The sequence below is a fragment of the Dasypus novemcinctus genome, chromosome 3, assembly GCF_030445035.2.
Source record: "Dasypus novemcinctus isolate mDasNov1 chromosome 3, mDasNov1.1.hap2, whole genome shotgun sequence".
Lineage (NCBI taxonomy): Eukaryota > Metazoa > Chordata > Mammalia > Cingulata > Dasypodidae > Dasypus > Dasypus novemcinctus.
Window position 1 is genome coordinate 85,703,334 of NC_080675.1, and position 12,470 is coordinate 85,715,803.

The window sequence follows — 12,470 nt, forward strand, 5'->3', positions numbered from 1 at the left end:
AATGGTTCAGTGGCATGATTGGTAGGTATGTGTTGACTTATTTTGCTATTACCTCTCTCACTGACTTCCTGTGTGTATGTATGTTTCTTCTAGGAGAAATTTCTCTGAGTATTTCGGTATCAAATTGCCAGATTCAAGAAAATGTGGTGAGTATGTACTTAATATAAACTTAGGATAATGTTACTTTTATTTGAAAATAAGAGTATCATAAAATATTTATCTAAAATTTTAATATTTCTGCATTTTTAGGATCCATTTGGATATTTTCTTCCATAAGATTTTAGACACATTACATTATATGGATTCTTTTAGTGACTCTTCCATAAACTGTACTATAGCCCAGAACCAAATACCTATTAATCCTCTCAGATAGATAATTACAATGTAGCACTGATTTTTCTCATGTTTTCCCAGGTTGATCTGGAATTGTATGGTTGGTGTTAAACAAAACTGAATAAAATAAAATAAATTCATTGATTAGCATAAGTAGTTCAAACATGAAGCTGTTCTCATTTCTTAGGTATCTAAGAGTAATGTCATATAAGGAGTTGTGCATGACCTTACAGTCACATGTACATATCAAGACCACCCTAAGATAACTTAATAATTCAGATTTTATGGGTCCATATTATAACCCCCTGGCCACCTGTATATATTTCCATCCTTTGCACTCAGTTTTTGAGAATTAGAAGTCAGATATATTGTGAAATATTTTACATTCTGTATTAGTCAGCAAAAGGGGTGCTGATGCACAGTACCAGAAATCTGTTGACTTTTGTAAAGGGTATTTATTTGCGGTAAAAGCTTACAGTTACAAGACACTAAAGAGTCCAGCTCAGGGCACGATAAGAGGCATTTTCTCACCAAAGTTGCTTGCTATGTTTTGGAGCAAGATGGTTGCTGATCTTTGCTAGGGTACAGCCTTCCCCTTTTTCTTAAGGCTCCATGAGCTCAGCTTCTTCCAATCTCAGCTGTCGGCTGGAGGGCTTATTTCTTTCTGGGCCTTCTCAGCTGCTCAGGGCTCTGGACTCTTCAGCTGCAGACTATCAGGCAAATGGCTCAGCTCTCCCCAGGCCTTTAGCTACTTGAGACTGTCACATGGCAGGACCAAAATGACCAAGATCTCTCCTTTTCTGTGTCAACGGTGCTCTCTTTCCTCCTGTGCTGTCTTCGGTGTATCTTCTTGAATGAGTGTCCATTTACATAGCCTACCAAGGGGCGGGAACTCAACCCATATTACACCCTGATGTGGTTAAATCTTAACATAATTTAAAGACATCTCAGCTGAATCTAATACAGTCAAAGAGTATCATGCCCAGATGAACAGACCAGTTTATGAACATAATCTCTCTTCTTGGAATTCATAAATAATCTCAAACTTTCACACACTCTGTCACATGTTTTCATTTGTTAAACTTTGTCATTATAGCAAGTAGCAAAAAAGTATTCAGGCCTTTCCTATCACATCTCTGTGACCCAGACCTTTCATTCTATTTTGCCTACAATACCTGTGACCAACAGAAAGCGGTTTACAGCCTTACTTACCACTGACCGAAGTTTATTTTCTCAAGTGTAAACTCCATAGAACTGTATTCATTGCTGGTATAGTTTTACAATGTGTTCTAGATAAATATAAAGTCAACATTAAACCAAAGAATATTTCAAGAGAATTAGGTAAACTTTATGGTGAGGGTTAGATGAATTTCCATGTTGTCAGTCACAAAGGTTTCTAAACAGCTGCATGTTCTTGCAAATCTTGCTTCACCTAAGAAGACCATGGGACATAGACGTTACCTGGTAGGCTTTGGGGGAAATTCCATATAGCTATTTGGAGTCATTTACATGTTTGACCACTACTGTCTACTGAAAATTCTGGGTCCAGCCATTGAGTTATTTGAGAAAGCCCAAAGAGGACTCTATTACTTATCAGAGGGAGTAGCTTGAACTAGCATATTGGATGGGTATGTGATCCATTTTATAGTCTTCATATAACATTGAACTCACTGCATGAACACTCTGAAGGTATCAATGATTGGAGACACCTTGTAGTTGCTTCTCCAGGAGGGGAGGTCAAAGGCAGAGGAAAAGACAGAAGTGGATAAGGATATGTGAGGGTAGGATTGAATGTAGAAGGATTTTTGACATTTTTTTTTTGAAAGGACAAAGAATATAAGAATGGAAGATAGGCAAAAAAACAGGATAGGATAGAATAGGAATGTATAAAATCAAAACGTAATGTGTTACATTTTTGTGAACATGGCCATCAGATCACAGACTGCAAAACATAGATGAAAACGTACTGCTTTATTCAGCAATTTTCATTTCAAAGAGAAAAGAATAGATGTTTAGAACTTGTTACCTCCAGAAATGACGAAAATGAAAGTTTAGCTACATTGCGGACAAGAATTCATAATGGACTTTCACCCTTTTGCAGTGTTTCCAGCTCAGTCATGGTTAACCACCACCTCTTGTTTCAGTTTAAGTTCATATGCATGTGGGTCACTGATTAAGGAAAGCAGGATAACCATTCTAGCCATAAAGTGTAAAGTGGTTGAAATTCAGAATAACGTAGACATGAGAATAGTAATCATGATTATTTAACCTGAGATTTATAAATAGCCGTCTTAATAAGCAAATCCCTTTTTGAATATTTATAGTAAATGATGTCATTGTAGAGCTTTAAGTTTCATTTTTCTCCGTTGAGATACATTTGATGGCACATTAGAAAATCTCTGCCACTTAGGGTCAGAAGTTTTCACATTATAATATAGCATTATTTAATAAGTATGCTTTGAATATTATAATCATATTGCAGATTTCTTCTAGTATTTAATATTAAATTATTTTGTATACTTAAAATATTTAATAATATTAAAAATATATTTTATAAAATAAAATCATAATTTATGAAGACTAATATTTTGTTCCACTTCATGTTTGTTTTTCATGGGACTGGAATCCATAGGACATCAGCACAGTATATCAGATCTTTCCAGATGAAGTCCTCGGTTCTGGGCAGTTTGGAATTGTTTATGGAGGTAGGTCAATTCTCACTAAATAATTTCATTTGCTTTAAATTTTTAACTATTTGTACTTCAAAAAGTAACATTTCCAAGAAAAATATCAAGGTCAAGATCTATTTGCATACATCTCTTTGTGTGTTTTGCCTTTTTGAAAATTCCTTTCATAATGGTTACGATTTCCATTTTGAAAAAGAAAATTTCTACTCCTGAAAAATTTCTTTTACTTCCTTGTGACAATCTCTATGCATAGTCCTGGAGCATTTTGGTTCATTTATACAAAATACTGAGAAAGCAAACAACTTGTAATTCATGACCATATGAGTTCCATTTTCTTTCAAACATTTGATCAGAACCCTATAGAACTTATACATGTGATTAAGGAAAATTTTCATTTATTTTCTAATAATTTGAATAATATTTTTGTTCCATTAAAGTTGGAATTTGTTTTAATTTGAAGTGAAATACTAAATATTTCGTTTTCTTAAAGTCAAGATCTTTGGTGAATTTATTATTTTAAATTGTGTTGTTTCAAATTCTAGCCCAATCAGTCACATTTTTCAAGTCTTTAAAAAACATTTAGTATTAATGTTTACCTGCCCTATAAGTGATATCTGTCATTGCTTTCAGTTCCTTAATATATTCACTAACAAATGATCTTTTTTATGAAATAGGAGTACTCTGAAATAATCAATCACATTACCAAACCCAATTTTACTTGCCATCATGTGTTATTGTGTTTTTATTTAAGAGCTAATTAAGTTATTTTATATTTTGCAAAATAATCTTGATTGTTATAAAACTCTCATGTTCTTTTTTTTGCATTCTACTTTTGTTGGAAACAAAGAACACATTTTAAAATATAACTGATTTTTTTTTAAACAACTGATAGAGGCTGAAATGACTTTGGGGCAATATAGAATCATTCTAGTGCCCCACACTTTTATACAATTTAAAATGAATTCTTTATAATCACAATTAATGATCATTATCTTTGATGGAAAACTTACTAATGAGTTAGCAACCATTGTGCTATTTACTAGTGTATAACAGCATAAGAGGGGAGACCAAGACCTAGACACATTCTTGCTATACAGTGTAATAATTGCATACAAAAAATAAAAATCATGATGGATAGAGCATGGCAAATATACCAACTGTATGTAGTGTGGGGGATTGGGTTGGGGCCATGGTGAGAAAGGAGATTAGAGAGACCAGGAAGTCATCAGATAATTGGGAACATCAAACACTGGAAGAGCAGACATAGGAGGAAGCCTCCCCAAGTGTATTAGTCAGCCAAAGGAGAGCTGATACAAAGTACCAGAAATCCATTCACTTTTATAAAGGGTATTTATTTGGGGCAAAAGCTTACAGTTATAGGTTGTAAAGAGTCCAACTCAAGGTACCATAAGAGGTACTTTCTCATGTTGCCTCATGTTGAGGCAAGATGGTGGGCAAGGTCTGCAAGGGTTCAGCCTTCCTCTTCCCTGTTAACACTCCATGAATCTAACTTCTTCCAATCTCAGCTGTAGCTTGCATAGGGTTCACCTCTCTTCCCAGGGCTCATTTTCTTTTGGAGCTCAGCTACTCTGGTCTCTTCACAAGGTCAGCAGTAAACTATCAGGCAAGTGGCTCAACTCTCTTTCTGGGGCCACAGGATCCTCTTCTGTGTCTTTGGAGCTTTCTATATTTTTCTTGTTTATCTGTTTCTGTGTTCTTGATTAAGTGTTCATTTATATAGCCCACCAACAGGGTGGGAACTCAACTCTGAGTCACCCTAATGATGTGATCAAATCAAAGCCCTAATCTTAACATAATTTGATCAAAGACATCTCAACTGAATCTAATACAATCAAAAGGTATCAAACCGAGAGGAATAGATGTGTTTGCAAACATCATCTCTCTTTTTGGAATTCATAAGTAACCTCAAACTGCCACACCAAGGAAAACTGAAAAGGTCAAACTAAGCACACATGGGATGAGAACAGAAGAGCAGTCAAGTACTATATTGACCGAAGAGTAGAAACAAAAGAAGATGTAATCTTGATGAGAGCAACTGCAGTAAAATGGCTGACTTGGAATAGATATTGCAGTGAGTCAAAGAGCAAAGAGTGAGGTGAGAAAGTAGAGAAACAATAGCAAGACAATGTGGTAGTGGAGGAAACACATATAAAGGGCCTATCATAGTTATCTGGGTACTTCGTTTATGTACATTACACATCTTATTTCATCTGTTCCTTACAATAACTTGAAGAAATTAAATCTCAGTATAAGTGATTTGCTCAAATTCACACAGCTAGTAAGTGATAGAGTCAATACTTCAGCTTTTCAACTATAACACACATTAATAAATTATACTTTCTTAAGGAGTACATTTTTGATGGTGGCAATCATTTCCTGTATTAAGTAACTTAATACAGGAATTATTTGTTTCTAAAAAATAAATTATTTATGAGAAAACATCAGGATGTTGATACATATAGCTTTCAATGCCCCAATTATTTTGTGTTCTAAATTGTGGCTAATTTTAAACCACATATTTGACTTAGAATAATGGAACTAAGAAATGAAACCCTTATGGATGTAAGCCAGTGCTCTTCAGAAATGTTAATTTATTCAGTGAAACATCTTTATAATTTCAATAAATGTCTTTGTCAATTTTGGTTTTCTCTAACATAGATGATATTTAATAACATTGTGCTAATGTTTCCCTTTTTTATTTTAAAGGAAAACATCGTAAAACGGGAAGAGATGTAGCTATTAAAATCATTGACAAATTAAGATTCCCAACAAAACAAGAAAGCCAGCTTCGGAATGAGGTTGCAATTCTACAGGTACTTCCTCAGTTCTCATTTGGTGTGATAAGATCACCTCCTTAATCTCTGCAAAACAAAGAAAATTTACCCAAACATCTGAGACAAAGGTATTTAAGAACACTTTAAAGTAACTGAAAAAAAGAGGCCAAACATCAAACTGTTACCCAGGTAGTATCCTTCCTGGGAATAGGCAGCAATTTTTCTTTACTATATATTTAATTGTAGGTTGTGATATACTCATGAAATTGGAAGTGTTTCAGCATGTGCCCATAGTTGACATGCTGAGAACATTTTGTTTTAGATTATAAGTGACCTTGCCTTGATCAACATTCCTCCTTTATGCTGGGATAATTATATGAATCACATATATAACTGTCAACATATCAGGTAAATGTGTAAGGTAAGTCTGAGAATAGGATCATCTTGATATTTAGTAAAGTCCTCTTCATCTTTCACTGTAAGCCTTTCTTTTGAGATTGAGCATGGCCTTTAAATACACTCATTAATAATATTCCATTTTTAAAACCAGAATGTATTAGTAAAAGTTATTATGTGGTATATGTAATCTTTTTCACCATTAACTCTGCTTCTGCAGACTAAAGGAAAATTAAACAACTGTTTGCTAAATGTGGGCAATATAACTCTCTATTCTAGATGATTTAGACCATCAGTAAATGCCCATTTTTATATAACTGCCATAATTCTTCCTTATTTTACAAACTGTTCATAATGTTCTAATTCATAGTTTTATTGAACAATTTTCATTTGACTTTTCAAGAATGCAGAATTTCTAAAGATGGAGTTTTTGTGCTTTTAGACCACAATGTAAAGCAGAGGATATCACAGTGTTTTCTGCCTACATAGGCTAGGGATTCTTGCCACTCTATGAGAAAATGTAGCAGGGCTCCCCAGAATGGGAATTCAATATTCCATTGGTTGTCATTCTACTTTTGTGACCAGTCTTTTGATGCACAAAAGTTTTTCATTTTGAGGAGGTCCCATTTATCTCTTTTTTTCTTTCATTGCTTGTGCCCTGGGTGTAAAGTCCAAGAAACCATTGCCTAATGCAAGATCCTGAAGATGCTTCCCTACCTTTCCATTTAGGAGTTTTATAGCCTGGTTCTTACATTTAGGACTTTGGTCCCTTTTGAGTTAAATTTTACATATGGTATGAGATGGGGGTCCTCTTTCATTCTTTTGCAGTTGGATATCCAACTCTCCCATTACCATTTGTTGAAGAAATTATTTTTTCCCAATTGAGTGAACTTGGAAGCCTTGCCAAATATCAGTTGGCCATGGATGTGAGGTTCTGTTTCTGAACTCTCAGTTCAATTTCATTGGTCAATATGTCTGTCCTTGTGTGAATATCATTCTCTTTTGACCACTGTAGCTTTGTAATATGCTTTAAAGTCAAGTGTTAGTCTTCCAACTTCCTTCTTTTTCAAGATGCTCATGGCTATTTCATGCCCCTTACCTTTCATATAAATTTGATAATTGGCTTTTACATTTCTGTAAAGAAGGATGTTGGAATTTTGATTGGGGTTGCATTAAGTCTGTACAGGATTTTGGGAGAATTCACATCTTAACAATATTTAGTCTTCAAATCCATGAACACAGAATGTCTTTCCATTTATTTAGGTCTTCTGCGATTTAGCAATGTTTTGTATGCTTTAAAGTCAAGTGTTAGTCTTCCAACTTCCTTCTTCTTTTTCAAGATGCTTATGGCTATTTCAGGCCCCTTACTTTTCATATAAATTTGATAATTGGCTTTTACATTTCTGTAAAGAAGGATGTTGGAATTTTGATTGGGGTTGCATTAAGTCTGTACAGCATTTTGGGAGAATTCACATCTTAACAATATTTAGTCTTCAAATCCATTAACACAGAATGTCTTTCCATTTATTTAGGTCTTCTCCGATTTACCAATGTTTTCTTTGTAAAAAGTCCTTTACATCTTTGAATAAATTTATCCCTAGATTTTTTTTATTAAAGTTAATAGATCACAAGGAATGTTACATTAAAATACATAAAAAAACAAAAAACATAAGAGGTTCCCATATAACCCACTCCCTACCCCCACCACATCATTTTTGTAAATTGTATTTTTTTGAAGATATATACATCACACACAAAAAATGTTACATTAAAAAATATAAGAGGTTCCTGTATACCTCCCACCCCCCACCCCCACTCTTCACACACCAACAACCCCCCTCATCACTGTGGCATACCCATCGCACTCAGTGAACACATTTTGGGGCTCTGCTGCACTACACAGATAATAGTTTATCCTGTAGTTTGCACTCTCCCCCAGTACATTCAATGGATTATGGCAGGATATAAAAAGTCCAGCATCTGACCTTGCACTATCATTAAGGACAACTCAAAATCCCAAGAATGCCCCCATATCACATCTCTTCTACCCTCTCCCTGCCCTCAACAACTACTGTGGCTACTTTCTCCACCTTGATGTTAAAATTTCTTCTATTACTAGTCACAATAGTTTTATAGTAGAATATCAGTCTATTCTAGTCCATATTTTATTCCTCCATTCTGTGGACCCTGGGATGGTGATGTCCTCTCCACCTCTAGATCAAGAGGAAGCTTAGATTCCACATGAACGATGGATGCAATTCCTCTTCTTGCAGTTGTAGGCATTCTTGATTCCCTGTTGTGGTGGTTGACCATCTTCACCTCCCTGTTAGCTGATCTGCATAAGTCCAATGAACCAGAGAGTAGGAGTCACCACTCTGCTGAGGCTCAGGGCCCAGCTGGCACATGGGCAGTCCAGAGATTCGAGTCTCCTGAGTATGGATCATCCCTAGCACCAACCACAGGTTCAGTAAAAGTGACAGAAGAGGCATGTGTAGAAAGGTCACATCTGAGTCCAACTCCATCACACTAAGGAGCACAAATTCCAAAGTAGGGCCTCTGACATGGCACAGAGCTCCAAATCCATCTGCCATGACTATATACCCTGTGGATCTCCATAGCCTTCAGGAGAACCAGTACCTAGGGTTTCATCTACTTCGACTTTTTCTGTATCCCTAGATTTTTTATTCTTTTAGTTGTTATTGTAAATGGAATTTTTTCTTGATTTCCTTCTTAGATTGCTCATTACTAATATATAGAAATGCTGTTAGTTTTTGCATGTTGATCTTATACACTCCAACTTTGCTTCATTGTTTTTTAGCTTTAGTAGCTTTGTTGTAGATTGTTCAGAACTTTTTATATATAGGATCATGTCATCTGCAAATAGTGAAATTTTTATTTCTTCCTTTCCAATTTGAATGCCTTTTATTTCTTTTTCATAATGAATTGCTCCAGCTAAAACTTCCAGTACCTTGTTTATTAACAGTAAGTATCCTTGTCTTATTCCAGATTTTAGACGGAAAGCTTTCAGTCTTTCACTATTGAATATGATGTTAGCTGTGGATTTTATCATGTCCTTATCGTGTTGAGGAGGTTTCATTCTATTCCTATTTTTTTCTAAGTATTTTTACTAAGGAAGGATGCTGGATTTTGTCAAATGCATTTTCTGTATAAATGAACATGATCATGTCTTTTTCCCTTCATTTTGCTAATATGGTGTATTATATTAATTTATTTTCTTATGTTAAACTACCCCTGCAAACCTGGGATAAAACCCACTTCATCATAGTGTATAATTTTTTTAATGTGCTATTATATTAGATTTTCAAGTATTTTGTTGAGGGATTTTTCATCTATATTTATAAGAGAAATTATTCTGTAATTTTCTTTTTTTGTAGTGTCTTTATCTGGCTTTGATTTTGGGGTGATGTTGACCTCATAGAATGAGTTAGGTAGCATTCCGTCCTTTTCAATTTTTTGGAAGAGTTTGATCAGGATTGGTATTAATTCTTCTTGGAATGATTGGTAGAATTCACCTGTAAAGCCTGAGCTTTTCTTTGTTTTCTGTGAGGCCTCTCTGCCTCCAGTTTCTTCCCCATTAGGGTATCCTGCCACAGGGAGCCAGATTGGGTAAATCTGGAAAAGTGGATCACTCTAGAAAAGTCTGTTTTGCATTTAAGTGGTCCAATCAACAGAAACTGCTGTGAGCACAACACTTTCCAGCTGTGATTTTACTGTAGTCTCTCTCTCTCTCTCTCTCTCTCTCTCTCTTTTTCTCTCTCTCCCTCCCCCCCCCCACTCCCCTCTTAACTCACCCTCTCTCTCCCTCTCCCTCCATCTCTCTCTCTTTCTCCCCCTTTTTCTTCCTGGGGTCCTTTGGTATAAAGCAATCCTCAGAGGCTTGTGTTCTGCCTTCTATCTCTGTGGACTTGGGTAGTTGTGTCTAAATATGGATAAAATTCTAACACACTGCTGTGGGCTCTATAGTCTGTTCCAGTGGGAGATGGGTGGGATCCAGGCCACGGTGTGTGATCAGCTTTCCCCCAGCACTGGGCCGAGTAAGGTACAGGGAGTAGACCAGTAGATCTGAGGCTAAAGGTTCCTACCTGATATTTTTATTTTTCTTTGATTCAGTACTTGTGGAATCCTTCTCTAGTTTCTACATTCTTTCAGAGTTATAAGCAAATGGGATTTGTCCTTTAATTTGCTGAATCTCTGGGGAGGGTTTTTCAGGGTTTGTCTTACATTGCCATATTGATGTCACTCCTCAGATAACTTTTGTAAAAAAACTCATTCATGGCTAGAACTTTGTTGTAGGTCCCAAAGAGAGAGGGGTGCCATAAGGGCTCATCTGGAAGTACAGTCTGCTCAGGTGACTCAACCAGCAAGGGTAGGGGGTGGGGAATAGACAAGCAGAGCAGAAGGAGAGGGACCAATGGCCTTGAGCCTTTAATGTAATCAGGGGTGGAGGCTATTAGATTTCCTGTAAGATTGAAGACTGGTTAGTTTAAAGCCTCCTTTTCCATTTTTTATTCATATATTCTATTCTCTTTCCTCTTAGGTTTCTGCATCCCCTGTCTTTCTTAAGGAAATGTATAATGCACTTTTTGCAGTACCCTTGTTTTCTAACTTTGCTCAACTACCACCCACTGGCTGTTTTTTTTTGTTCTTATCCCACCTGAATAACCTCCAGCTTCAAATGCATTGATCATTGGCTTCTTTTTTTATCCCTCTCCTCACTTTACCTCTGTACTTTCCAGATCCTACTTCTTCTCTGCTAGTTTCTTCAACTATCTTACTGAACTTCTTTCTCTTTCATTCATCTAAATGATTTATACAAATTTGGTACTTATTCCCAGAATGAAGTCACCCATTTTGAGAGTCATCTATTGTCTCTTCATAGACCATTCCTTAATTTATCTCTTGAGCTCTGACTTTTCCCTGGCACTTCATTTTCATATTTCTGTCCTTAGAACATTGCTCTGCTATTCTTAACCCAAATCAGCCAACTTAGAACCAAATGCTTCATCTTAGTGTCTTTCTCCACAAGATACTTTACATAACTGTGACCGTTTAGCGGTCATTCTTCCAATTTATTAGGCAAGATCCTTTTGCTTTAATAAATAAAAATATTAAAAATTCAGCAGTATTGTTGAATACTTCTGTTGCAGTTTGAGATTATTCTATGAATCCCAAAAAGAGAAAGATTATGTTTGTAAACTAATCTATTCCTTTATGTGTGATAGTCTTTGATTAGATTATGCAAAAGATTTCTTTAGGGCTTTTGACTGTACTGCTTCAGTGAGGCACAACTCAGGTTGAGTCCTTGCCCGCTTGCTGGGTCTAATATAAATGAACTCATATGGACAGACAGGAAAAAACAGGAAGCCTGCATATTTTTGATTCTACAATGTGAGAGAGAGGACTACTGAAGCATGAAGCCCCCAAGAGACTGTGCCCACAGAGCAGGTCAAGAGGAGACTAGCCCTGCTATATGCCTAATGGCTTAGAGCTGAACTTGGGAAAAGAGCGAAACAGCAGAGATTGATATAGGAGGACCTGAAAGAGACAAGTCCTATGCCAGCTTGCAGCTGAAATTGGGAAGTAAGCAGAGCAACTGAGCTTGGGAGAGGAAGCTCGGAAGGGAAAGCAGAGACCAGGTAGAGATCACCCACCATACTTCTTCAACATGTGGCAGCCTACTTTGGTGAGAAAGCACCTCTTTTGGTGCCTCAAGTTGGACTTTTCATGACCTTGAAACTGTAAGCTTTTACCCCAAATAAATATCCTTTATAAAAGCCAACACATTTCTTATACTTTACATTGACAGCCCTTTGGCAAACTAAAACAACTTCTTCCTTTATTCAAAGCCATTTACTGGGCCTCTGGATCATATAAAAGTAAATGATACCCTTCAAGATGTTTATAATCTATTTTGGCAGTCAGATACAATTAGCTACAAGACACATTATCTATGGAAACATGAAAGAAGCCATGGATTCTGATTGAGGCGAGGGACTTGCAACTAAGGAGAACTTCAAAGAGAATTAAAGCATGGCTGAGAACTTGAAGGATTCAAAGGATTTTGATAACCACAGAAATAATGGAAGGGCCTTCTAGGCTGAGGAACCACCTCCAACAAAATACATATTTTTTGAAAAATGAGTAGAAAACTCTAGATCAGTTTAAGAGACTGATCTTCAATCATTCATTCCTTACTTCCCTCATAAAGAATTCTGGAAAACTTTGTACCTGCTAGTGT

General features: G+C 36.1%; 1 protein-coding gene across 2 annotated transcripts in view; it reads left to right on the top strand.

Moving 5' to 3' along the window:
- The window catches only part of PRKD1 (protein kinase D1), a 338,427-nt gene that overhangs the window by 288,010 nt on the left and 37,947 nt on the right, over positions 1 to 12,470 (top strand). For both annotated transcript variants that reach the window (XM_058293627.2, XM_058293628.2), the window contains 3 exons: positions 94 to 146; positions 2,966 to 3,038; positions 5,748 to 5,854. In XM_058293627.2, the coding sequence (XP_058149610.1) occupies positions 94 to 146; positions 2,966 to 3,038; positions 5,748 to 5,854 (233 nt within the window). The remainder of the gene's footprint in view (positions 1 to 93; positions 147 to 2,965; positions 3,039 to 5,747; positions 5,855 to 12,470) is intronic.